The 25,714-nt window shown below is 51.2% G+C and overlaps 2 protein-coding genes across 6 annotated transcripts in view; both read right to left on the reverse strand.

Moving 5' to 3' along the window:
- The window catches only part of UBE2F (ubiquitin conjugating enzyme E2 F (putative)), a 90,904-nt gene extending 86,226 nt beyond the window's left edge, over window positions 1-4,678 (reverse strand). For 3 of the 5 annotated variants that reach the window (XM_057745963.1, XM_057745958.1, XM_057745959.1), the window contains exon 1: window positions 4,406-4,678. The gene's annotated coding sequence lies outside the window, so the exon portion shown is untranslated. The remainder of the gene's footprint in view (window positions 1-4,405) is intronic. The other 2 variants (XM_057745961.1, XM_057745962.1) reach the window with 2 other exon arrangements.
- A 1,188-nt stretch (window positions 4,679-5,866) lies between these two features.
- RAMP1 (receptor activity modifying protein 1) overlaps window positions 5,867-25,714 on the reverse strand; it is a 67,793-nt gene continuing 47,945 nt past the window's right edge. Inside the window, exon 3 of the mRNA XM_057745898.1 lies at window positions 5,867-6,308. Coding sequence (XP_057601881.1) covers window positions 6,053-6,308 — 256 coding nt within the window. The 3' untranslated portion in view covers window positions 5,867-6,052. The remainder of the gene's footprint in view (window positions 6,309-25,714) is intronic.

Genomic DNA, 25,714 nt, shown 5'->3' on the forward strand with positions numbered 1-25,714 from the left:
GGCTGTTAGAGGTGGTCAGTCTGAGGGAACAGTGGCCCACACACCCCAGCCCTGGGGACAAAGCATTTTTCTCAGGAGCTCCTGGAACACCTGGCTTCGTTCTATCACCTGATTGGTTGGGCTTTGGAAACAGCCTTTGCAGCAGTTTATTAGAAGCGGTCCCTGCTCATGGCCCGGGCAAAGGGGAGGACCAAGGAGTCACCAGCTCTGAGTTTGCTGAAGGTACTGGATTGAAGTGTCCCCCCAGATTCAGGTTCATCTGGAGCTTCAGCATGTGACCTTCCTTGGAAATAGGGTCTTCGCAGATGTAATTAGTTAAGTGATAATGAGGTCATTATAGGGTGGGCCCAACCCAATATGACTGGTGACCCTACAAAAGAGAAGACACAAAGACACACAGAAGGTTGCGAGACTGGCGGGAGGCAGCTCCAGGCCGGGGAGCACCGAGGGATGCCAATAGGAGCGGAGGCTGGAAGAGGCGGGAAGGATTCTCCCTGGAGCTCTCAGGGAGAGCGTGGCCCTGGCAGGAACTTGATCTTGGGATATGGAGCCTCCAGAAAACCATGAGGGAACATGTTCTGTTGTTTTAAGCCACCTGGTTTGTGACAATTTGTTAAAGGCAGGCCTGCGAAATAACAATTGTCCCTTGGTATCCTTGGGGGATGGAGTCCAGGACCCCCACACATACCAGAGGCTCAAGTCTCTTGCAATTGGCCCTCTATCCAAGGATGCAGAAGCACTGATTGTAATAAGAAAGTCATTTGTTTTTGTTCACGTTTATTTATAGTAAAATCTCAAACAAACTAATATAAAAATCCCGCTGTGGTTTATTAACTCTCATTAAGCACCTTATTTGCTGGCACTGGGTTCTCTGCCCTCAGCCCTGTGACGTCCAAACACTTGGCCACGAACCCGGACTGGACGGAAAGCCCGCTGGCGAGGAGAACCTGGCCTCCATTCCAGCCAAGACTGGCAACCTGATGGGGAAGAGGGAAACCCGGATGCTCTCTGGGTCCTCCTAAACCTTCACAGCAGAACTACTTCACTCGAAGGAAAGTTCCGGATCAGGTGCACATACACTCAAATGTACTTACAAACACATATTCCAAAGTCCAACCTAAGTGTTCAAAAATTATCCACAACAGCCAGTTGTGCAAACAACCTATATGTTCATCGAGAGATGAAAGGATGAACAAAGTGTGGTCTATTCATACAGTGGAATATCACTCAGTCTTAAAGAGAAAGCAAATCCCATCCTATGTGACAACATGGATGAACCTTGAGGACATTATGCTAAATGAGATAAGCCAGGCACAGAAACACAAATACTGCAGGACTCTATTTACAAGAGGGGCTTAAAATAGTCAAATTAATAGACTCAAAGATTGGAATGTTGGTTGCCAGGGGCTAGGGGGAGGGGGAAGTGGGGAGCTGCTAATTAATGGGCATAAAATTTCAGTGAAGCAATATGAATAAGTTCTAGAGACCTGTGCACAGCAGTGTACCCACAGTCAACAAGACTCCACCGCACGTCTAAAACCGTGTTAAGAGGGTAGACCTCATGTCAAGTGTTCTTACGACAACAACAACATCTAGCAAAAACTCCATCTAGCAAAAAAGAATTTTGTCTCATACAGATGGCCAACAGGCATGTGGAAAGATGCTTAATGGACTTCCCTGGTGGTGCAGTGGTTAAGAATCCAATCCCTAGTCCAGGAAGATCCCACATGCTTTGGAGCAACTAAGCCCCTGCAGCACAGCTACTGAACCTGTACTCTAGAGCCTATGAGCCACAACTACTGAGCCCACGTGCTGCAACTATTGAAGCCCACGTGCCTAGAGCCCATGCTCCACAAGAGAAGCTACCGCAATGAGAAGCCCATGCACTGCAACGAAGAGTAGCCCTGACTTGCAGCAACTAGAGAAAGCCCATGCACAGCAATGAAGACCCAACTCAGCCAAAAAAAATTAAAAATAAATAAAAATAAAATAGGTAGAAAATTAAAAAAAAAAAGATGCTCAACATCACTAATTATTGGAGAAATGCAAATCAAAACTATAATGAGATACCACCTCACACCGGTCAGAATGGCCATCATCAAAATGTGTACAAATAACAAATGCTGGAGGTGTGGAGAAAAGGAAACCCTTGTAAACTGTTGGTGGGGATGTAAATTGGTGCAGCCGCTTGGGAAAATGGTATGGAAGTTCCTAAATACACCTAAAAGTAGAGTTGCCATATGATCTAGCAATCCAAATTCTGGGCATATATCTGGAGAAAAACATAATTCGAAAAGATACATGTGCCCCAATGTTCATAGCAGCACTATTTACAATAGCCAAGACATGGCGACAACCTAAATGTCCATTGACAGATGAATGGATAAAGAACATGTGGTATATATATATACAATGGAATATCACTCGGCCATAAAAAAGAATGAAATAATACCATTTGCAGCAACATGGATGGACTCAGAGATTATCATACTAAGTGAAGTAAGTCAGACAAAGACAAATATCATATATCACTTGTAATATAAAAAAAAAAAGACAAAAAAAGACACAAGTGAACTTATTTGCAAGAGAGAAACAGACTCAGACATAAAAAACAAACTGACAGTTACCAAAGAGGGGGGCGGATAAATGAGAAGTTTGGAAGTAGCAGATACAAACTACTATATATAAAATAGGTAAACAACAAGGTCCTACTATATAGCACAGAGAACTATATTCAATATCTTGTAATAACCTATAACAGAAAAGAATCTGAAAAAGAATATATATACATAACTGAATCACTTTGCTGTACACCAGAAACACAACACTGTAAACCAACTATACTTCAATTTAAAAAAAAAAAGAATTTTTGGGACTTCCCTGGTGGTCCAGTGGCTAAGACTCTGTGCTCCCAATGCAGGGGGCCCAGGGTTCCATCCCTGGCCAGGGAACTAGATCCTGCATGACACAACTAAGAGCACACCGCAACAAAGACTCTAAGTGTGACAACTAAGACCAGGCGCAGCCAAAAAAAAAAAAAAAAAAGCATGTGATCATCTCAGATGCAGAAAAAGTTAAAAAAAAAAAAGACTTTCGTCTCTAAAGACAAGACCCAATTTTTGTGTACTTTAAAACACATTTAATAAACCTGAAAAATACTTTAAAATGATCAATCACTGTTTTCCATTAGCTTGGATAATTTTAATGACATTGTTTAGTGTTAGTAATACTATCTGTAGAGGGTTTTAACACTAACAACTACTATTGAGCGCACAGCAAGTACTGTGCTCTGTGCTTTTTGGGTATGGTTCCTCGCAGACCCTCCATCACCAGGAGCAGGGCTCCCCCAGGGCCCCCTGCCAGCTCTGGAACCCATTGGGGGTGTATTTATCTGGAAGCCACACTTCAGGGGTACCTTCCCCAAACTGGGGGGTGGGCGGGTCAAGGCAGGCCTGGGGCTCCTGGACTCCCGGCCGCGGGCTTTGGCGTAGGGACCCCCATGGCTTCACCGACCCTTAGATCACACAGCATCTGGAACCTTCCCCAGCTCACAAATGCTTCCCTGACAGCTGCCTCACCAGAATCCCAAAAGGGACTAAGACATTTTCCTTAATTAACGCATCACCCATGGAGGGAGACCCCATTACCTTCCCCACTTTACGGACTCGGAGGTGGGGGCACAGAGCCCTGGGGTTGAGTTGGGGGCGGGGCACAGTAGGAAGGCTGTCCTGAGGCTGAGCTTGGCCTTCTCTGTCAGGTTTAACATGATTATTTCTTCATAGGCCATGATGACAGGAAATACACTTTCAAGGTTTAAAAATAGGTACACAATCGTTTTTCCAGAACACAGGACATTCTGACTATGAAATTCGGTGATAGGTTTCAGATTAGACCTTTCAGACGAGAAAGCGCTGAAAACACATTCTTCCAATAAAATCATCCTCTGACTTGTAGTGGCTAGTTCTCCTCAGTCCGTTTTCTTCGAATGTGACAACGGTCCTAAGGGACCATAAGGGGCTACATACTGAAATGTGAGAAGCAAGAGGCCCGCTGTACCACAAAAGGTTACTTTCCTTGCTCAAAACAATCTGTGGTCAGTGGTGCAGAAGTGAGCGGCCACTTGAGAAGACCCGGGGCAGGAGATGCTTTCCCACCAAGTGCGACCCCCACCCCTACCCCCACCTCCTACCCAACCCCCACCCCTACCCCCTACCTCCCCACCTCACCCCCACCCCACCCCCCACCCTCCCCACCCTCCCCACCCCTCACACCCATCCCCCACCCCTCACACCCATCCCCACCCTCACCCTCCACCCTACCCCCACCCTCACCCTCCACCCTACCCCCACCCCCACCCTCCCCCCTCCCTCCACCCCACCCCCACCTCACACCCATCACCACACACCTCCGGCCAGCAAAGCACCTGCGGAGAGGTGGGGCCCGGTCCTTGAAGACGCCACCTCGGGAAAGCTGACTCTGGAAGGATCCCTGGCTCAGCGCGGGCCGCGCACGGAGTGGGTGGGGTCCTCGCGAATCCCCGCGGGCGGCCAGTCGGGCGGGAGGGGCGCAGGGGCCGCGGTTCCGAAGCGCCGCCTTCAGCAAACGCACGTGTGACTAGTCACGGGGTGGTTTCGGAGGCCGGCAGGGCTGTCCTCCCGCCCCCGCCGTGCGCACCGCCACCCCGCTCATCGGGATCCCCCTCCCGCCCCCGGTCCCGCCCCGCCCCCCGCCCCCCGCGCAGCCCCCGCTCCCGCCCCTCCCGCTCCTGGGCGCCCCTCTGCCGGCTCCTTTCCTGGAGGAGGATCTGCGCCCCCTGAGGCGTCCGCGTCTTCGGGGGCAGCAGCTCTGGCGCTGAGTCCGCGACGCGGGGAGGCCGAGGAGCCGTGTCGGCCCGCCCCGGGGTCCGGAGTGTGGACGCGGGACGCCCCGAGGGATGGCCCGCCGTCCCCGCGCCGGGCTGCCCACCGTTCCGCGGAAGCCGGAGGAGCGACGCTGCCAGGGTGGTCAGGGCTCTCTGCCGGCGGTGTCCAGCCCCGGGCCTGCCGCTGCGGGGGCGCCCTTGGGGGAGGGTCCGGCCAGTTCAGCTCCCGCTCCCCGCGCGGGGTCGGTTTATGCTGAAGAGCCCAGGGGCCGTGGCGTTGGCCCCGTGTCTGGGTGGCTGTCCAGCCGGGCAGAGGGGAGGCTGACGCCGAGGGCTGTGGACCTGAGAAGGGGCAGCTCCTGGGCAGGAGGCGCTGCAGCCGGCTGGTGGCTGCAGGGACCTCAGAGGAGGGGTCTGAACTCAGAGGACATCTGAGAGGGACGGTGCAGGAAGCTCCCTTTGGAGATCCAGAACCTTCCGGAAGCCCGGCTATACGCAGAAGCTTGGGAAGCATGGGGAAGGGGGCAGCAGCAGCAGCCTGGAGGGGTGCAGAGGAAATGGCCACTGAAACCCTGGGGGACGGAATGGAGGTGGGAGTCTGGACTGGGGTGGCGGGTGGCTAGCCAGTAGTGAGGCATCTTCGGGGAGGGGCCTCAGTAAAACCTAAGCAGACCTGGCCTCCTCCAGCCTGCAGCCTCACCATCACATCCCCCATAAAGGTCTCTGCGAGGGCATCTCCTGTCAGAGAAAGACAGAATCCAAAGGGGCCAGAGTTTCTCCCACCCTTCTACTCCCAGTGGTCCATATCCAGAAAGAATGACGCTTCCTAAATTCAAGGACATCTTTTAATCACAAACTACTTATCCATAGTCTGGCCAGAGGCTGGAACCTAGCCAGGGGGTGGTTTATAAACACACTGGGAAACAGCTCAGAACTCTCCCCAGAAATACTGACAGCTGCGCCCTGCTCTCTCCAGGCAGCTGGGCTGCCCTTCCTAGAGTGCCTTCCAGGTCACTGCCTATGCCGTGACTGCCCCAAAATCCTGCTGTGAGCTCGTCTTGGGTAAAAGGATAGGGGATTGGGGGTCTGCTCTGCGGTTGGGGTCCCAGACGCCTTGGTCAGGCTGGGCCCCTGCACCCACCCTCCAGCCTGCCCTGCAGCCTCCATGATCGGGCAGCCCCCAGCTGTGGCCTACACCACGCCCTCCGGGTGCTTGCTCCTCCAGGCCACCAGCACCGTCACGAGCAGGGTCACCAGGATGGGCACCACGATGAAGGGGCAGAGGACGCTGCTGGGTGGGTCCTGCAAGGCCCTGCCCGAGACGGGGCAGTTTCTGAAGTAGTGCTGGTGGATGGTGAGGAAGAACTTGTCCACCGCCGCATTTGGCCAGAAGCAGTCCAGCTTTTGTGCCACATGCTTGGTACATTCCGAGAGCTCTTCGTAGCTCCTGCAGATGGAAAAGTAGGTCATCAGTCCCTGGTGGACAGATGATCAAGGTGGGACTCCAGCCAGGGGCTCTCCACCCCACTCCCCACCGTGGTGAGCTCCCCTGAAGACCAGGCCCTGAGGTGGTGGCCCTGGCTCTAGAGATGAAGGTCCTGGATGGGGCCCATGAGGGCTCTGAGATGTCCTGCATGTGCCCAGACCCCAGAAGGCAAGCTGGGGCTAAGGGGTTCCAGGAGCTGGGATGCTACACAAAGGGCAGACTAGAAGTGGACCAGCCAGGCGTCTTCAGAAGGCAGCCTGGGATTTCCTAGGTGGCACAGTGGTTAAGAATCCGCCTGCCAATGCAGGGGACACGGGTTTGATCCCTGCTCCAGGAAGATCCCATATGCTGCAGAGCACCTAAGCCCATGTGCCACTACTGAGCCTGCACTCTACAGCCCGTGAGCTGCAACTACTGAAGCCCACGCGCCTAGAGCCTGTGTTCTGCAACAAGAGAAGCCACTGCAATGAGAAGCCTGTGCACCACAATGAAGAGTATTCCCTGCTCGCTGCAACTAGAGAAAAGTCCGTGTGCAGCAACAAAGACCCAATGCAGCCAATAAATACATAAAGGAATAAACGAAAAAAAAAAAGAAAAGAAGGCAGCCTGGGAAAACAAGCCCTCAGGTGGGTACATCTGCAGCCTCTTGAGCCCCATGCTGTCTGCATCACCCCATGCGGTCTGCATCACCCCATGCAGACCACCCTCAGCCCGGAAGCCCCCCAGGTGTTCATAGCACTCTTCGTGGTGCCTCCCAGGCCCACCTTCACCCCCCACCCACATCTTCCCACACTCGCTGGAGTTTCCCCACAGCACTGTCACCCTTCGTTGTAGCTGGTTACAGATTTATTTTGCTTATTGAGTGTAAATACCTGAGGGCAGGGATTTTGTCTATTTCGTTCACCTCTGTAATTCCACTGCCTAGAAGAGTACTTGGCACACGGCAAGAACCAGGAAATTTTTTTTAAATATTGTGGTAAAATATAAATAACAGAAAATTTACTATTTCAACCATTTTTAACAGTCCAGTGGCGTTAAGTACATTTACACTGTTGTGCAACCATCGGCACCATCCATCTCCAGAACTGTTTCATTCCCAAACAGAAAAGCTGCCCCCATTAAACACGCACCCCTATTTCTCTCTCCAGTCCCTGGCAACTCCCATCTGCCTTTTGTCTCTATGAAATCAGGTGTACCTCAGGTACATCATATAAGTTGGCTCTACGATATTTGTCCTTTTGTGATTGGCTTATTTCACTTAACATAAGGTCCTCAAGGTTCATCCATGTAGCTGGGCCAGAATTTCCTTACTTTTTAAGGCTGAATAATATTCCGTTGCTTGTACATACTTAATTTTGTTTATCCATTCAATGGGCATTTGGATTGCTTCCATGGTTTAGCTATTGTGACAAATGCTGCTGCTATGAATGTGGGTGTGTGAATATCTATTTGTGTCTCTGCTTTCAGCTCTTTTGGCTGTATATCCAGAAGTGGGATTGCTGGGTTATATCGTAAGTCTGTGTTTAATTTTTTGAGTAAATTGTTTTCTTTAATAAATGAAGATTCGATGTTGGGGGAAATTAAAATGTACAATTAGTTTCCAGAAGGTGAGTCACTTCTGCTCCTGCTTAGGATGGAGAAAGCGACACAGAGTGTGGATCCCACATGAACAACAACAAAAAAAGCTGAAGAAACTACAAAATCATACATTTTCTTGATTCCATCAGAGAGCTGAGACTGCAAGGCAGCAAAGTGGCTTGAGTTTCAAGGAGGAGCAAGATAGCACGTGGGGCAAGACGCAGCTGCTGTACTGAGACAGAGCAGGGCCCTGTGGTCCTTCTCCCCTCCCCCTGCCCCCCCCCCACCATGTCCTCTGCCTGCCTTTCAGCTGTGGAAAAACTTCAGCCAAAGAAGTTTAATCAGAGAAGTGAGAAAATGCAGAAACAAAGGAAAACAGTCAAAGGAGACCAAATGATAATAAAGTCCTTGAGCAAAGTCAAGGACCTTAATTCCTTCTCAAGGGCTGTAGATAATATTCTGAACCATATCCTGTGAGCTGTTTTATAGGAACTGAAACCCCACCAGGATGAAGACATTAACTGCATGATGACCAGGCTGTAGCCATGACATAAGCAGCCTCAGTTCCGAGAACTGGCCTCAAAGAAATGGAAACAAACCAACCCTGGAACTGAAGGTTAACTGTACATAAAACAATTAAGATGATGCTGGTCAGACCACCGATGACCAGTTTCAAGATGACTGTCAGAGCTGACTGTGCTGTTTCTGCATGTAGCCCCCTCCTTCTGGCTATAAAAGTTCTTGTCCCCTGATCATCAGCGGGAGAGAGTCAGCCTTTGGACAGGTGTCTGCACTCCACCCCTCGCCACTGGTTGCCAGCATCCAAGATAAAGCAAACTTTCCTTTCCACCAGCGTGGCCTCTTTATTGGCTTCTGAGCGGCAAGCAGCCAGACCCCACTTTGGGTTACATTACCAGCTATATAATAATGAAGTGCTCAGGGTTTAGCATGGGCTGAAGGGTCAGTCTGGAATTTCTGGGGCCCCAGATGCACTGGAAGTTCCATGACTCTCTGCTCTTTCCCATGAGGCTCCAGGGGGTGCTTGTGAGAAAGGTTAGGGGCAGGCAGGGGATTGGCCGCTGTTTGGGGCAAGGCACAAACACCACACATTCCGCAAACCCTTCTCACAGAAACAGCAACAGCCTTGGGCCCCTGGAGGATGAGCAGCTGATCTTGATAATCAGTGGCTGCAGCTGAACAGGCCTGAAGACCTTCCTACTTTCCCAGACTCTTCTTTCCAGGAAGCAAAGCCTTGAGCTGCTGAGGGAGGGACGGCACAGCCTGTCAGCTCCGGGGCACAAGAAGGCACACTGTGGCTGGGAGAAGGATAGGAAAAACACTCTTTTCCCTTGGGACGGCAACAGGAAACCGTCCTGGACCTAGGAGACTGCACGATACCAAACAGAGGTTTCTTGCCACTGTAGGAGGGGCAGGAATCTCTCACTAAAGACCCCACAGATACGGGGCAGAGTCTGGCTGCCACAGGGAGAAGGAACAGGAATGCTGAGGCTGAGGGCACAGGGCCTTTCTAAGCTGAGGCTGGACCAAGACACAGGGGACCCCTTCCTCTCTCCCAGTACAGACCTGGCATAGAATAACAAGCAACAGCAATCTGCCACAGGGAGGTGGAGGGAGACCCACTCTACGGCACAGGTGTGCAGGGTGGGACATGCCACATGGAGGAAAATTCTCTACCTCCCTGCCCCCACCCCAAATCCGAGCACAAGGCAATGGTAACCTGTTGCCAGAGGTATTTGAGGCTTGTGCTGCTTTGGAGGAAACCATAGCAACAACAAATCCCAAACCCAGCTCAACTCCTCACAAGACTGACTTAAATCCCACACTAACAGCCTCTGACACAAGAGGCTTACCCACTTCCAGATATAAATACTATCTATCTCAATCTCTTCTGTTCTACACGTGCAAGTTCAGCATTCAGCAAAACCTTAGGACCCATTGTCAAAAGATGAAACAATCAACAGAATCAGACTCAGAGATGACCCAGATATGCTAACTATCAAAAATGGACTTAAAAAATATTAATACGATAAAGGGTCTAGTTGAGAAGGTAGGCAATATGCATGAACAGGTAGAGAATTTCAGCAGAGCGATGGAAACTGTAAGAAAGTCAAAGGGAAATGCTGGGGGGAGGGGGAACTCCACAGTATCAGAGAGTCCATCTTTGATGAGCTCATTACCAGACTTGACATCTGAGGAAAGAATTAGTGAACTTGAAGATGGGTCAGTAGAATTACCCAAACTGAGACAAAAAGAAAAGCATAAAAAAAAGAAAAACATAAGGCATCCAATAGCTGTGGTGAATTAACAGCACTATCAACGACGTCAACTCGAACTTGTAATTTGAGTTCCAAGAGGAGAAGGAATGGGGCAGAAGAAACATTTAAGAGATAATGATGGGCTTCCTAGGTGGCGCAGTGGTTGAGAATCCGCCTGCCAATGCAGGGGACATGGGTTCGATCCCTGCTCCAGGAAGATCCCACATGTCATAGAACAACTAAGCCCGTGCGCCACAACTATTGAGCCCGTGCTTTAGAGCCCATGAGCCACAACTATTGAGCCCATGTGCTGCAACTACTGAAGCCCACGTGTCTAGAGCCCATGCTCAGCAACAAGAGAAGCCACGGCAATGAGGAGCCCGCGCACCACAACGAAGAGTAGCCCCCACTCACCACAACTAAAAAGAAAGCCCACACACAGCAAAAAAGACCCAACACGGCGAATAAAATAAATAAATAAATAAATAAATAAATAAATAAATAAATAAATTTGTAAAAAAAAAAAGAGAGATAATGGCTGAGAATTTTCCAAAAATAATGAGATGAAAAATCACAATGCCAAGAAGCCCAGAGACCCCCTCCCCCCAGAAAACAACAACAACAACAACCAACTAGCCACCCAGAAATTAAAGTCAAACTGCTGAAAACTAAAGATGAAGAAAAGAATCCAAGAAAAAAAGTCTTGTAGTCTTCCAGGAAAAAAGACACCTACAGAGGAATGGGAAATGTGAACTACAGCAGACTTCTTACTGAGACTATGCAAGCTGGAAGACAATGTGGGTGGCATTTTTCAAGTATGTGGGTGGGGCCACAAACCCCTGCCTGCCCAGAATCCTATACTCAGCAAAAATATCTTTCAAATATGAGCTTGCAATGAAGACTTTTTCAGAAAAAAGAAGCTTCTAGAATTCATTGCCAGCAGATGTGTGCTTCAAGAAATGTTAAAGAAAGTTCTTCAGTCAAAAGAATATAACAGAAAGAATTTTGGACCCATACAAAGAAATGAAGAGTTCCCTAAACAGTAAAAATGAAAATGTATAAAATATCCTTTTCCTTATTTTAGTCCAGGAAGTGAGTACGTGGAACAGAAGCCATAAGTTAACATTGAGGAGACAGAGAGATATTGAAAAGCTGTGAAAGGAAAAGGTTGGGGCCTCTCCAGCACCCAAGCACCTCTCTACCCCAGCCCCTATCATATGGCCTCTCTCACTAGGTCACTGTTTTTCCTGCCCTGGCTGCCCTCTGGGTCATGACCCCAAGTGCACAGGGCACACAGGGCCTCCCCCAGTCCACATGAGCAGCTAAGTGGATGGGGCACAGGGTGGGGAAGAGTGGGCAGAGGCAGTGGAGGGTGTGCAGGACCCATGCCCACAGGGGTGCATGGTTTTTCTAAGTGAAAGGACTCATGTTCCAAGTAGAAAACAGAAGTGAAAAAAGCCACAGGAAGTCAGGACTAGGTCTCATTGTGAAAAAAATGAGTTAGTACATGTCAAGGGCCTGGCACAGGTAAATGCAAGTGTGTCAGGTATTGTTAAAAACCAAAATGCAGGACTTCCCTGGTGGCACAGTGGTTAAGAATCTACCTGCCATAGCAGGGGACACGGGTTCGATCCCTGGTCTGGGAAGATCCCACATGCTGCAGAGCAACTAAGCCCGTGCGCCACAACTACGGAGCCCCCGTGCCTCAACTACTGAAGCCCATGTCCCTAGAGCCTGTGGTCAGCAACAAGAGAAGCCACTGTGCTGAGAAGCCTGTGCAACAAAGAGTAGCCCCTGTTGATGCAACTAGAGAAAGACCCAACACAGCCAAAATAAATAAATGAAGTTAAAAAACAAGTAAACAAACAAACACAAACAAGCCAAAGTCCAGCCTTCTGTGCTGGTTGTCCATCAACCACAGGGCTGCATGTTATAGACACTGGTTTGAGTGGCTGTCTTCTTCTTCATCTCAGACCCACTGAATCAACACGCAGTTTTAGGTGTTCTGCAGACGCAGTGACCCAGTCAAAACCCTACATGTTGTTCCCTGCGCTCTGCCTGAGGAGTGGAGCTGGGATGTCCCTAGAAGGAGGTGTTGCCACCCCTGGGCTGCCAGCCAGAAGGACCCTTGACCCGGGGAACTGTGACACCAGGGACCCCACCCTGAGGCCACACGGAGGCTGAGCTGGGGGTGGGCTATTCTGGGACCAGGCACTTTCTCCTTGAAATATCCTTCCCGTCTGCAAAGCTGCCCCCATCTAAAAATATCCCTAGTGTGCAGTCGGCTGCCCACTTCATCCTGTTTATTTATACAGAAGTGACAGCTGAAACGTTCAGTAAATATTGTGAGCTCTGTCAGCAAGGATGTGATAAAAGAATTCCCTCCAGAGTACAGACATTCTTTTGTTCAAAAGAACATTGTACTGACCGAAGGGGCCAAAATAATCATGAAAAAGTATTCTTGCCCTAATGCTCTATTTTCAGTTCTCATGTGATGGAATGATTATCCATATTTTGGCCAGGACTTTCTATTCTGGGCCCCTACGTGAACTTTGCTTGGAATGTTCCTGAACACTGTGGGGGGAGTTTCCAATTATCTGGGTCCCAAGTCAAAGCTCTGGCACCACGCTTCATGGTTGTTTACTTGTTGACAAGAAGGTAGCCTCTGATACCCACCTGGGAGTCATCTGCTCTGGGGACCCCAACTAGCCCTGTCTGGCCCTGATGTGGAACATCTGAGTCTGGGCCCTGCTGCCTCGCACAACTGGGCTCAAATCCAGCTCCACCTCTTATGCTGAGTGATCCCGGGGGCCTCATCTCACCCATCCAAGCCTTGGTCTCTTTATATTCAAGTGAAGAGACAGGTACCCACCTGGCAGAGCTACTGGGCAGATCAAGGTAAACAAGGTCAAGGGCCTGATGTATAGCAGGTGCCCAGTAAGTGGACAACTTCCTGACAACTGGTGTGTGGCCCCTTAAGAGTTCACTTCTTGTTCTATAAACTCAAGCAAACGTTGACCTGGCAATGTGTGTCCAAGTCCTCAGAATCTCTGAGGATGAGCCACTATTTTAGGTCACTTTCTCTGGACCAGTATTTGCTTCCATCCACCTGGGACAATTCACAAGCTGGTGGCTTCCAGCAGCTTTAAATACCTGCTGGGAGGAGGGGAAGTGGCACCACCCGGCACCCTGGCAGCCCAGGGCAGGTAAAGGTGAATGGGCCTATTTGAGGCTGGCCTGGGGAGCCTGTCAAAATGCTAGACTGATGTGGGGGGAGGCTAGATAGATGGGGAGGTGTGTGGTAAGATCTAGACACAGAGAGGGATACTCATGGTGCTTTTGGCTGAATAGTTCTTTTGGAAATACAAATGACTAATCAGCATCTGAAAAAAATGTTTAACCTCATTTTAAGGAATAAAGAAGCAAACATCCAAGTAGAATGCATTCTTAAACTAAGAATACTCAATGCTGGTGAAGATATAGTGAAATGAGACAGTGCTAGCATCATTACTAATAGAGAATAAACTGGTAAAATGTTTCTGAAAAGCAACTTGGCAATAATGTGTCAATAGCTTCAAAATCATGGATATCCTTTGAGCCAGTAATTCTATTTCTGGGAATTATCCTAACTTAATAACGTGAAATGTAGACAAAAGTAATGTAAGAAAAATATCCATTACAGATTTATAATTATGAAAAAGAGCAAACAATAGGGGAGTGATAAAAATGGTTTATAAGAACCTCTGCTATGTAGCTATTAAAATTATATTTAGGAAGAAGATATTTATATTAAAATGTTGAACAAAAGAAGCAGCTGAGACCAAATTATACAAACAATGTCCTTTCAGCATGACATGGTCCGTTAGTAGAAGGGGAAAATCCCAGCATGTGAAGAGGCGTTGTCACCACTAGAGGGCAGTGATATGAAGGACTTTTATTCTCCTAGCTCAGCTTTTTGGGGGATTTTCCAAGTTTTCTACAGTAAGCAGACATTGCTTTTATAATTATATTTTAAACAGCTCACTTAGGGAAAAGGCCTGCAAAAAAACCTGGGCATTGCGCTCCCTGCATGTGCAGAGTGGGGCGCAAATTTCCTCATTTCTGCGGCGGCAGGAGGCCTGCGGGGACTCCTGTGCGGCTCCGAATCGCCAGCAGCTGGGAGTACGGGGTGGGAGACGGGCTGAGAGGGGGTGGGGTAAATCCTGCCCCAGGGGACACAATGGGGACACCCCCTCTCCCACCTGCTTCCAGCAGAGGGGGTTCTCCCCCGGCCACTTCAGTGGGAAGGAGCTCTGGGACCCCCCCCTCCTGGGGGACACTTGGCTGGCAGCCCTGCTCCAGGCGGCAGTGCTGGGGCCTCGGTCCCTCCAAGCTATGTGATGCGGCAGCTCGGTGGCTCACCCGTCAGCGGGCTCTCGCACACCGGCCAGGAGGCAGGATTCGCCACCCCGCCTATCCCTGCTTCGTGAATGTCCCCAGGGCCTGGGCGGGCGGGCGGCTTCCCTCCATCATTCTCCTCCTCTCGGGTCTGGGTTGCTTCCGGGGTGGAACGGACATCCCTGCGGTCCCCGCACGGATGCTGCGGGGATTAGATGCTCAGTTCCCGAGGCGCGCCTGGACCCGGGGTCAGGGAAGGCCCTGAGTGTAGGTGAGGTCGCAGGGGCGGGCTTCGAGGGCAGGACCCCCTTTTGCACCCATCCCCGCCGGCTCCCCGCCCCAGGACACCCGGCTCCCAGGAGCGGGCCGCGACCTCCTTGCAGGCAGGGCAAGGCTACCAGATGGTGCCCCCTTCCTGGGGACCTCCTCTCCTTGGTCCTTCCTCCCCTAACCCCTTCCCAAGAGACCCTCCCTCCCCCGCCCCATCTCTTCCCTCGCAGTCAGCCCCACCCCCACCCCCCACCCGGCCCTGGCTCTCGAGCCTTCTCCCTCCATCAGCAGTGGCTCCCCAGACCTTCCCGACAAGTGAGGGTGTTCTCGCTCTGCGGCGCTCTCTCACTCCTCGGCCGGCGCCGGCGACTGCAACGTCTGACACCCTCGACATCCCTACCCCCATCTGAATCCTCCGTCCTCTGCACAGCGTGCTGTGAACACACCTAACTTTTGGGATGCTCCCACCCCAGCCCCGTCTCTCCAGTTTGGGAAGCCTTGCCCCCTCTGAGTTGCCTCGGATTCCCTCCCACTTCCAAGGGTCCCCTCCCCTCCTGCAGCCCCGTCACTGTGACCAGGAGTAGGCAGAGCGACTAGCCTTGGTGGGTTATTTCTGACAACCCATATTTCTAATAGCAGCTTTACTTCTCAGCACTGAGTGTGGGCGGGGGTCTGCACACCTCTGCACCTCTTCTCCTCCCGCCCCCCCCCAACCCCCCAGCTTAGGGCAGCCATCAGCCCTCTCTCCTGCTTTCCTCTCCTCTGCAGCCGTGAGCTCCCTTCACCATTGGCTCTTGGGGCCACAGCCCCAGTCTCTGCTCACCCCCCACACTGTCCACATCATCTCATCCTTGCTTCAGGCCTTCATGTACCTTGCTGCACAAGCACTGGATTCAAAAGCCCTCATGTGGCTCCCACCTCTCCACTCTCAACTGTACCCCCTCCCTCTCACTGGCCACATTCTAGCTACCCTGGCTGCTTTTTCTGCCTCAGAACCTTTGCACGTGCTGCACTTTCTACTTGGAAGATTTCACTTCATCTTCAAAGGCCAACATCTGCTTATCCCTCAAATGTCACTTCCTCAAACAGGCCTTTTTTGATGCTTCAGCCTCATTTGGGTCCCTGGCAAAGGGGGGGGGGGGGGTCCTTCACAGTTGTGTCTTTCTTTGTACCTGTAGGTTAACTTGTGACTATTCAGTCACTGTTGGTCTCAACAACAAGACTGCAAACACCATGAGGGCAGGGAGAGTGTAGGAAGAGAAGTCCCACTCATCCTGTTCACAGCAGTCATCTCAAAGGCAAGAGAACCAAAAGCAGAAGGAAGAGAATGAGACAGATGTGCCTGGAGATGTGAGCAGGACAGTGGGAGTGGTGGTCTTAGCAGACACAGCACAGTCTGGTGCAAAAGGCAGGAAATGGGAAGAGAGGGGTGTTTCACACTGAGAAGAGTGTTATCATAGCTTCATGGGATGTAGACAGCCTACTGCTGTGACATCGCAACAGACAACAAAATCTTCATGTGGAGGACTTTAACACACCTCTCCAGGTTAGGTGGATAGAAACTAGTATCAAAATGAAAAATGAAGTTAAGAAACCTGACAGTGCCTATATGATGAAGTTTCTATCCTACAGAGAATCAACAATCTTTTCAAAAGCCCCTGGATCCTATTTAGGCAGCAAAGAAATCTTGACAAATTCTCAAAGTGGAGATTTTGTCAGTATTCTTTGACTATAATATTAGAAACTAGAAATTAGTAAGAAAAGGATAAATTAAAAAAGAATAGAATCCCTACAAATGGAAGATTACTCATATAATTTTAGGGTCAGACAAGGATTTAAAAATTCAATGATAGGCTGTTAAGAAAAAATGATGGCAACACTGCATATAAAAATTAATGAAATATAGGCAAAACTGAATTGTGAGAAAAATCTGCAGCTATAAATTATCTTATTACTAATCAAAAATAAATGAAGTAAGAATCCAAGTCAAGACATTTAAAAAAGAACCACAAAATAAATCTCTCCAAAGGGCAAACAATTTAAAAGCATTAATAACTAAAATAATGTTTATTTGATATTTTAAAAAACATAAAAATGAACAAGTAAATACAACAGCTGATTCTTTAGAAAAATAGCTACAATGAAATAGTCACATTTCTGGATAGTCTAATCCAGAAAAAGAGCAGAGAAAACAGCACTATACAAAACCTCAGATAGAAGATGAGAAAAATTATGAGATTAACATGCAAAACATGTTTGTTAAAAACTGAATCCTTGATGAATTGTGATTTTTTTTTTGGAAACTGTAAACTAAGAACTCTTGACTTAAAAAGTTAAAAATCTGAGAAGAAAAAACAGAAAAAAGTTGTTAAAGAATTACTTTCACAAAAGGTGCCAGACCCTTTCAAATCCTTAAGATCACAGAAAAAGATGTCAAGCTTCCCAGTTCTTCGGAAAAGTTAACAAAACCCTGATCCCAAACCTCTTAAGATGGCCTGCCCACGTGCCTCAGAACACAAACCAACAAGCAACAGATGTTCACTTTCACTTATAAATAGACACAGAAGTCCTATTTAAAATGCTAGCAATTTTAAGCTAACCATATACAATAGAATAATGTAGGTTTATTTCAGGAATGCTTTATTGCTATTACTATAAAATCACACTTCCATTTGTCAAAGGAAAATAACATATAATCATTTCAGTACACGTTAAGAAGGCATTTGATAAAACTGAACATTCATTTCTGATTTAAAAAAATTCCAACCTTGTAAAGCACAAAGAAGTTCTTCTCAATGTGATAAAAATAAATCTCTCTTAAACCAACAGCAAACATCACATTTGCTATTGAGGCATTTTCATTACAGTCAGGAATCCGTTTATTTAATTTTTAAGTGGCCAGGTCTGTTTTCTCCGTTGTGGTTTTCAACTTTGGGTATCAGGACTCCTACCCAAGGCTTCATAAATCGTCACCGCAGAGCCTTTCCAATGCGGGGAGGGACGGGCCACTCACCGGGCTACTTCCTCCGGTGACAGAAAGCCACGGAGTGGCCTGGGCTACATCAGGCTCCGAGCAAGCTTGCCAGGCCAGTTCATCTCTGCAAAGGGCCTCTGACCACAGACAGGAGGGCCGAGCGGCCCTCAGGGTGGGTAACCAAGCCCACGTGGGGCACTTTTCCCACGACCCACGGTGGGCACATGCGGGCTGCCCGGAGGCCGTGCAGGACAGGGCAGCTTTTGTTTTTCTTGATGCTGCGGGGAGTGTATAAGGAAGTGTTGTTAATGGTTGAGTTAAAACATTTCCCTTCAAACCCTGGTGTCATCTGGGAATGTGTGCGGGGCTGGCAGGACCCAGGCTAGCAGTGCACCTGGGCTCACCTGCACCCCTGGGACTTGCAGTGGGGGTGGGGGTAGGTGGATACGGTACAATGAAGCCCTCCCTAAACCAGGCAGATCAGAGAGATCCCATGAAGCTGGGAAAGTCCAAGGAGACCAAGTGACAGGAGTTGTCATGTATTTCTGCCGGCCCAGGGCTGACCTACAGGACACCTCACCAGGAACGCTTTGAAATAAGTGTGACCACGGTGTGCAAACCCACACTTGCAGAGGAAGGTTTCCAAGGTTCTGACTATGTTGTAGACAGGGACTCCTGGCATCTGGGCAAACCCATCTTCCGGAGGAACACTGGGAACTGCAGCTCCACCCCTGTGCACCAATACAGCATCCCTGAGCACACACTAGGAGGTGTCCACTATTACTCTTGGGTCAATAAATAAACAAAACAACACTACAGGCTTCAAACAAAGCCTGCTGAATAGCGGAGGTACATCCCGTCTCCCATCTTCGTGACCAGCTCCCTGGCTAAACCTTACCTCCCCGACCACAGGCACTTCCTGAGCGAGGTGGACGGATGCCGTCCTCTCAGAAAATGAATGATATGAATAAAGCAGAGGTGAGATGAACCGTGCAGGGGTGGGTTTCAAGGCAGGAAGAGGAAGACAAATGGAAATGGGCCAGTTTTTTCCCTGCTGGGGAGGAGGCAACAATCCCTCCCGAAACATTGCCAGCCCATCTGGAGGCACCATCAGCTGAGCAACAGTGGAAGCAAGGTGGGGGGGCGGTGAGGGGGAGACGGTGGGACCCCCGCCCTCTTCGACAAGCCCTCTTTGGCCCCATTCTCGCCACGCCCCCTCCCATCCCGGGCCTTGGGCTTCACCCCCTGTCTTTTGCTCTTTCAGTCCCTCTACTCCTGGCCTGGAGCCAGCCTGGCTGTCCCACCCCTGAGACGTTCCACCAAGGAAAACGTCACCTCGAGCTCTGGGCTCAGTGGAGTTTGGGAAACGCTACGCAGAGCGGGTTCCCCCCTCACACAGCACAGACGGGCCCTGAGGGACCTCAGGAACCCAGGGCTTCCGAGGCATTTCACCCCAGTCCTCATTTCCCCTAGAACCGATTCCTCCTCCACGTGTCCCCCAGAACCCCCCATCCTGCAGACACGCTGGGGTGCAGGGCTGGGGGGAGCTCTCTGGAGTCCAAGCCCATCTCCTCTCATGGGGTCTTGTTTCTGGCTGCTTCTCAGGACCCACTTAGGAATGATCTGCTCGGGGGCCCTCAGGCCGCAACGGATTTCATGCCTCCTCTTCGAGAGGGGAGCAGTTCTCCCAGCCCTGCTTCTATAGCAGGGAAGCGGGAGAGCCCTCCTGGTCCGCTGCCTCCAGTCCCCCCGCCCTCAACCACATGCAGGCATCCCCATCCTCTTAACTCAGCACTTCAGGGATATACCCCTGAACGCCACCTCTGGGCCCCGTGGCCCCCACCGCATCTCTCTCCCATCCCTCTTCACGTGCTGCAGCTGCCTGTTTGCTGTCCATCCTCCCCGACTGTTACCTCAGGGAGGGCAAAGCTCAGTTCCCTGCTGTACCCCAGGCCCTGGGACAGGCACACAGTAGGGCTCAGTGCACAATGGTCAATGGATGACGTGTCTGAGACTCCAGGAGCCACTCAGAGCCCTTGTTCCCCGAGCCTGGGCTGGGAGGGAGGAGGTGTCGGAGGTTACTGTCCCTTCCAGCCTGGGCTGCCCTGGGGCCCCACTGTGGGCAGAGGAGCCCTGGGGACATCTGGGGTCCCTGCCTGGATATGGGGTCTGCAGCAGGGAGTCCAAGGCCCTGAGTACACACACATCTCAGAAGCACAGGCCACAGTCCCTACACTCAGAGATGTAAGTATTCTAGCCCCACAACCCGCCCCTAGAACCCCTTAACCTGGAGGCCTACTTTGGGGAAGGAGTGGGGGATGCCCTGAGCAGATTCTTCAGCTCAGCATGCAGACCAGTCCGTGGGGGCCACCTGGAAGCAATGAGGGCAGTCACGTGTGGGCTGGGCTGTGTGTGGGGCCGTGTGGGGCCCTGTGTGGATTGGGAAGGGTGCCCCCTCCTCCAGGCAGCGTGTGTGGCTTGGGAACCTGAATTTCAGCTTCTACCTCGGCTAGCTGCCCTGTGAAGCCGCTGTGTGTCCTTGGGCAAGAGACTCAGGATCTCTGAGCTATGGTTTCTCCATCTGGGCAGACGGCCTTGGGCTGAGATGGAGGCCAGGGAACCAATGCACGTGGGGGTGGTCCCCCTCCCCCCACCCCCGTAAGGGAGAAGCGCACAATCGAGGTGACTGCTAGCAACTGAGGACACCGGTGTTTTCCTTGCTTCTGGAAGATTTCACCCAGAGCTTTGCACTGCACCAGGCAGCTCCTGACCCAGCCCTGGTGTCCTGAGCTTGGCCCTGGTCAGGCCACAGCACCTGTTCCTTCTCCAGGGTCTGCGGACAGAGCACCAGCTCCTTGCTGGCCCCCAGGCTTCCTCAGCCGGGCCCAGCCTGTGAGACACACCCATGGCAGAGGAGCAGGAAGGCCTAGAAGGGGCGAAGGGGCTCCCAGGTACCTGGCTGGGAGATCAGGTCCTAGGGACCCAAGGCTGCAGGGCCCGAGGGAGGCGGGTACCTGGACGGGGCGGGTGGAGCTCACCCTGCTGCCTCTCTAGATGCCCCCCAGACGTCCTGCTGCGGTTGGGGCTGGTCTGACGTCCACAAGCGGTTCTGGGCTCTTCCTGGGAGCACGTGCACACTGGGCCCTGGGACAGGACAGGCCCAGTCTTGCTCTACCCTGGGCGATGGACACCCCGTAACTAAGAGGGAGCTGTGGGCATGCAGATCGGGGACCCGCTTAGGCTGGGGTATGCGGCCCACACACCCTCTAGCCGGCTGTGACCTCCGAAGGCAACACGCCACATCCCTGTGACGGTGAAAGGCCTGGCCCTCGGCTGTTCGGAGGACAGGGCACACTGAGGCTATTTACACGGTGCTCAGACGCCTCACAACTGCCCCCTCCTGACAGACCAGGGATCTGGGGAGGTGACAGAGTGAGTGGCCCGAGGTGGCAGTGAGGTGGTGGCCTAGGGGTCTGATGAGGTCTGTCTGGTTCCTCCACGTAGGCCGCTGTTCCCTGCTCCCTCCAGCAGCCTCTCTTGGGAAGGGGGCATCCTAGCCACCCTGCCCCCTCCTGGAGCCCAGCATCCTTGGCCGCCTCCATTGCCCCTGTTCTATGAGCTCTGCTCCGGGCAGGAAGGTATCTGGGCACCTCTGCCCAGCCTGGGAGGAAGCGAGAGATTTCTAAATCCATCCCTGGCTTCGCGTGCAGCCCGCTCTGGCACCAGACGCAGCCTGGGAGTCGCCAAGCCGGGCTCCCCACGGGCGGCAGGGCATGACGCCTCTTCAGAGAACAAGCCACCACAGGAACCAGGCTCCAGGGTCTGAAGCTCATGTCCTCCAAGGCCCAGCAGGTGGGGGGTGACCGCACCTGCAGTGATCCGCCCTGGGTTCTGAGAACACTGGGAGCTGTGCCCACTGTGGGCTGGGCCATGCATGACACCCTCTGACCTGCTGCAACTTGGGGATCTCCTGGGGCCTCTGTGCGGACACCCGGGTCTAGCTAGGTGAAGTCACTGGCTGGTCATACCCAGGCCTGCCAGGGCCCCAGGGCTCCCACGCTTGCTAGGACACAGATGAACACACGTGTCCAAGTCCCAGGATTAGGCAGGACAGCCGGGGCGCTATTTTTGGAGCAGCACTGGCGGCTGGAGGGAAGGGCTTTCCCCTCCCATCCCACCTCGGCCCCACCACCAGGCCTGTGCAGAGCCCTGCTCTCCACCCATCCCGCCCAAGAGGCCCTTTGTCTCCCTGATGCACTGGATTTTCCTGGGACCCCCGAGAGCTTCCCAAAGCCTTGAAGGACCCACCCTCCCCTCCCCAAGAGGGGCCCCTTGCACGAGCTCACCCCCACCCACATGTCCCACTAGCTTACTGCCTCTGTCCAGGTGGCCCTCTTCCATCTGTGCCCCTCCTGCCCCATCCCACCTTGTTCGGAGCTCAGGGGAACACTGAGTGTGGGGGAACATTCTATACCATGGAACACTGACCAATGGTGAACTTTGAGTACTGAGCCTCGGTGCTTCCACCTTTAAAATGGGTACAGTGGTCCTAGGCTCACAGCAAGTCCACCTCCCTGCCCAGTAGGAGGCAGTCATGAGGCTAAGAAGCCCCCACTGAGGTGTCCACCACACCCCACACACGGGCACCTGCCCACTGCTGACCTCACAGCTGTGGGGGAGCCTGCGTCTCTGGAGGAAGCCCCCCGAGGGCAGGCACCGTTTCTGTCTCCCAGCCTGGCCCAGAGTGGGCGTGGGGAGGGAAGGAAGCAAGCTTGGCCCCTCCTAACTCAATGGAGCCACTGAGACCTGCCAGCAGGTGGGACATTCACATGGAACTGGGCATGGGCCTGGCGTGGGACGAGCTGTCGGGAAATGCGAGAAACGGCCCGCCTGTTTGCTCAGGTGTGCGGGCGCCAGGCTGGCAGGGAGGAGGGGGAACACGAAGAAATGCCCCACCCTGGGCTGCTTCCAGGAAAACACGGTGGCATCAGGGCAGCCACGCTGGCATGGTGGACAGCCTGAATCCCCCGGGCAGCCTGAATCCCCCGGGGTCCCATGAAGGTGACCTCCGGGCAGGGTGGCGCTATCCCAGGCCAGGTCACTGCGCCACCAGGACAGGGGACAGTGGCTGCGGCTTCTCTGTACCCTGACTGCTTCTTGTCTTGCCCTCGCCCCGGGCAGAAGGCCCAGCTGGCAGGGTGACCTCTCACCAGGTTCCTGCAGGGCGGCCTTGACACCCAGTGTGGGGTTGGAGCTAGGGGCCACCCCCACCTACTGCTGCGGTTCACCCGAAGGAAGTGTGAGGGGCTCCCCAGCGGCCACGGTGCCCGGGGGAGCTATGGCCGGGCCCCGAAACCTACACCCACGGGGCTGTGAGTCCAGGAAGGGAGAAGGTCCTGCCCCCTGAGTCCCCAGTCCTGCTAAGTCCTCAGCGAACAGCCGCTGAGTCAAATTAAATATCTGGTTCTGGACCCCTTCATGGTACCAAGGTGCTCTCACCTGACTTTTTAAAGGCGAAGAACCATAACCAAGTAGGGGTAGGAGCAGGCCACCCCTGGCCCCCTGGCCTGGAGACACTCTGTCCCACCTTCCTGGGAACATGTGCGTGTGCAGGAGGACAAGCTACTGTCATCCCCAGCAAAGGGCAAGCTCCCAGCCATCCTCAGGGGCTTCTTCATGATCCCAAATCCTCCTGGCACACAAGCCTGGACCATGAGCACCAGGAGGATGAAGACACAGGGAAGTAAGTGTCACAGGGACCCTGCAGACCCACGGGAAGAGGTCTCATAACTCCCCAAACTGCTCTGGGACCAACTGGAGAGGGGGTGTCAGGCACTGGAGCTGCCTGTCCGCTCACATCCCCAGTGGTCCTGGCTGCCAGGGTCATAGGATATGTGTCTTGAGAGCTGCCCCCAGGCAGCCCCGATGCAGTCACTGGGGCTCCAGGCCCACGTCCTGCATGCCCTATGCTTCTGCCATCTCTTCCTGGTTCCCTAGTTCTAGCAACCAGTGAGCAACCACGCTGGAAAAAAGGAGTTCATATTTAAAAGACAACCCAAAATCTTTTCTGCCTTCTCTGATAACATAATGAAAACCCAGAGACAATGGGACAGCCTTCAGAGAATAAGGCTGTTCATCGTAGGTTTATTATCCTGTCAAGCTGTCACTCGCGTGTACAAAGGCAGCAAAAAGCTCCTTGGAAATTTTTGAGTTCTGAGAATACACTAATTACATGGCTTATTTCTAAGATCTACTTCAATAGTTGCCTGAATTTAAAAGATGCATGTGAAAGGGAAAAATGATGTTAAAAATAATGCCATGTTTGAGTTAGCCTATTTGCACAGATAAGTAACCAAGAGCCCTATCAGATCCATAGTTATTACTCATAAAAGTCAGAACAACAAAGAGTACAAAATAAAACCGAAATAAAGGGCGAAAAGAGAGAAGCAGGTTTTAGAACATTAGCTGAAACCACTGAGGAGAGGCAGAGAGGAAGAGATAGGTAGACAGACAGATAGGTAGGTAGATGGATAGAGGGATAGATAGATGATAGACAGACAGACAGATGATAAATGGATAGGTAGGTAGACAGATGGATAGATAGGTCGATAGGTATGGAGGAAGCCAAAACCCCAGCGACTCCTGCTCTTTCGTCAGGTAGAAGCAAAGTATGTGGTTTGATAATGTAAGAAAATCAATACAGGAGTAAGAACATTTGTGTTTCACATTTCGTGGCTGGTTGATTGAAAATAGCTTGCCAATGTTTCAACCTCATTTAAAAGGTAAAAGAAAATACATCGTGTTTCAACAATAGGGAGAAGTGGGAAAAAACCAGCGACCAAAAATGGAATGCCTGAAATCAGAACAGAAAGTACAAATACGATGTAATTTTCTTTGCTTCAAGGCCTGTCACTCTCAAGATGGAAAAATAAAATCCAGCAATAAGCTGTTTGCAAAAGAGATAATAAAAACAGAATTTAGGGGCTTCTCTGGTGGCTCAGTGGTTAAGTATCCGCCTGCCAATGCAGGGGACACAGGTTCATAGCCCTGGTCTGGGAAGATCCCACATGCCATGGAGCAACTAAGCCCGTGTGCCACAACTGCTGAGCCTGCACACCACAATGAAGAGTAGCCCCTGCTCTCTGCAACTAGAGAAAGCCTGCATGCAGCAACAAAGATCCAACACAGCCAATAAATAAATAAATAAATTTATTTTTTTAAAAACCCACAAAAAAACAACCCCCCCACCCCTGTGAGAATTTACTGGAAGACTAAAAAGAGCTACTGGTAAACTTCAAGTAGTTGAAATTCTAGGATTTTGATGTTAATATAAAGCCAAAAATCAGTTAAAGCAAAAACTAAGTGTGATGAGGAGAGATATAATGGTATTTCATGTTTGATAATGGGAGCATAATAACATGGAATCTCAATGCTATAAAAACAGAGTGAAATACAGACACAAGACCTGCTAGAAAAATAGAATATAAGAAATAACAATATGATTAGAATGGAAGAATCGAACACTCCATTATCAAGCACATAAAAAATTCAGAAACACACAAGGGCTAGATAACACAGAAACATAGAATTAATGATTGTCTTGGTGGGAATTAGAATGAACAGAACATGCTCCATTTTTGAGTACTCATGGTATGTTCACAGAAGGTCATCACATACTACATCTCGAAGAAAATCTTAATAAAAATACAAAAGCAGAAATGACTTGAGCTATGTTCTCTCACTACATAAAGAAGAGATTAAGAACCAAACAGAGGGACTTCCTAGGTGGCGCAGTGGTTAAGAATCTGCCTGCCAACGCAGGGGACATGGGTTCGATCCCTGGGCTCGGAGGATCCCACATGCTGAGGAGCAACTAAGCCCATGCGCCACAA

The sequence above is a fragment of the Hippopotamus amphibius genome, chromosome 8 (genome assembly GCF_030028045.1).
Source record: "Hippopotamus amphibius kiboko isolate mHipAmp2 chromosome 8, mHipAmp2.hap2, whole genome shotgun sequence".
NCBI lineage: Eukaryota > Metazoa > Chordata > Mammalia > Artiodactyla > Hippopotamidae > Hippopotamus > Hippopotamus amphibius.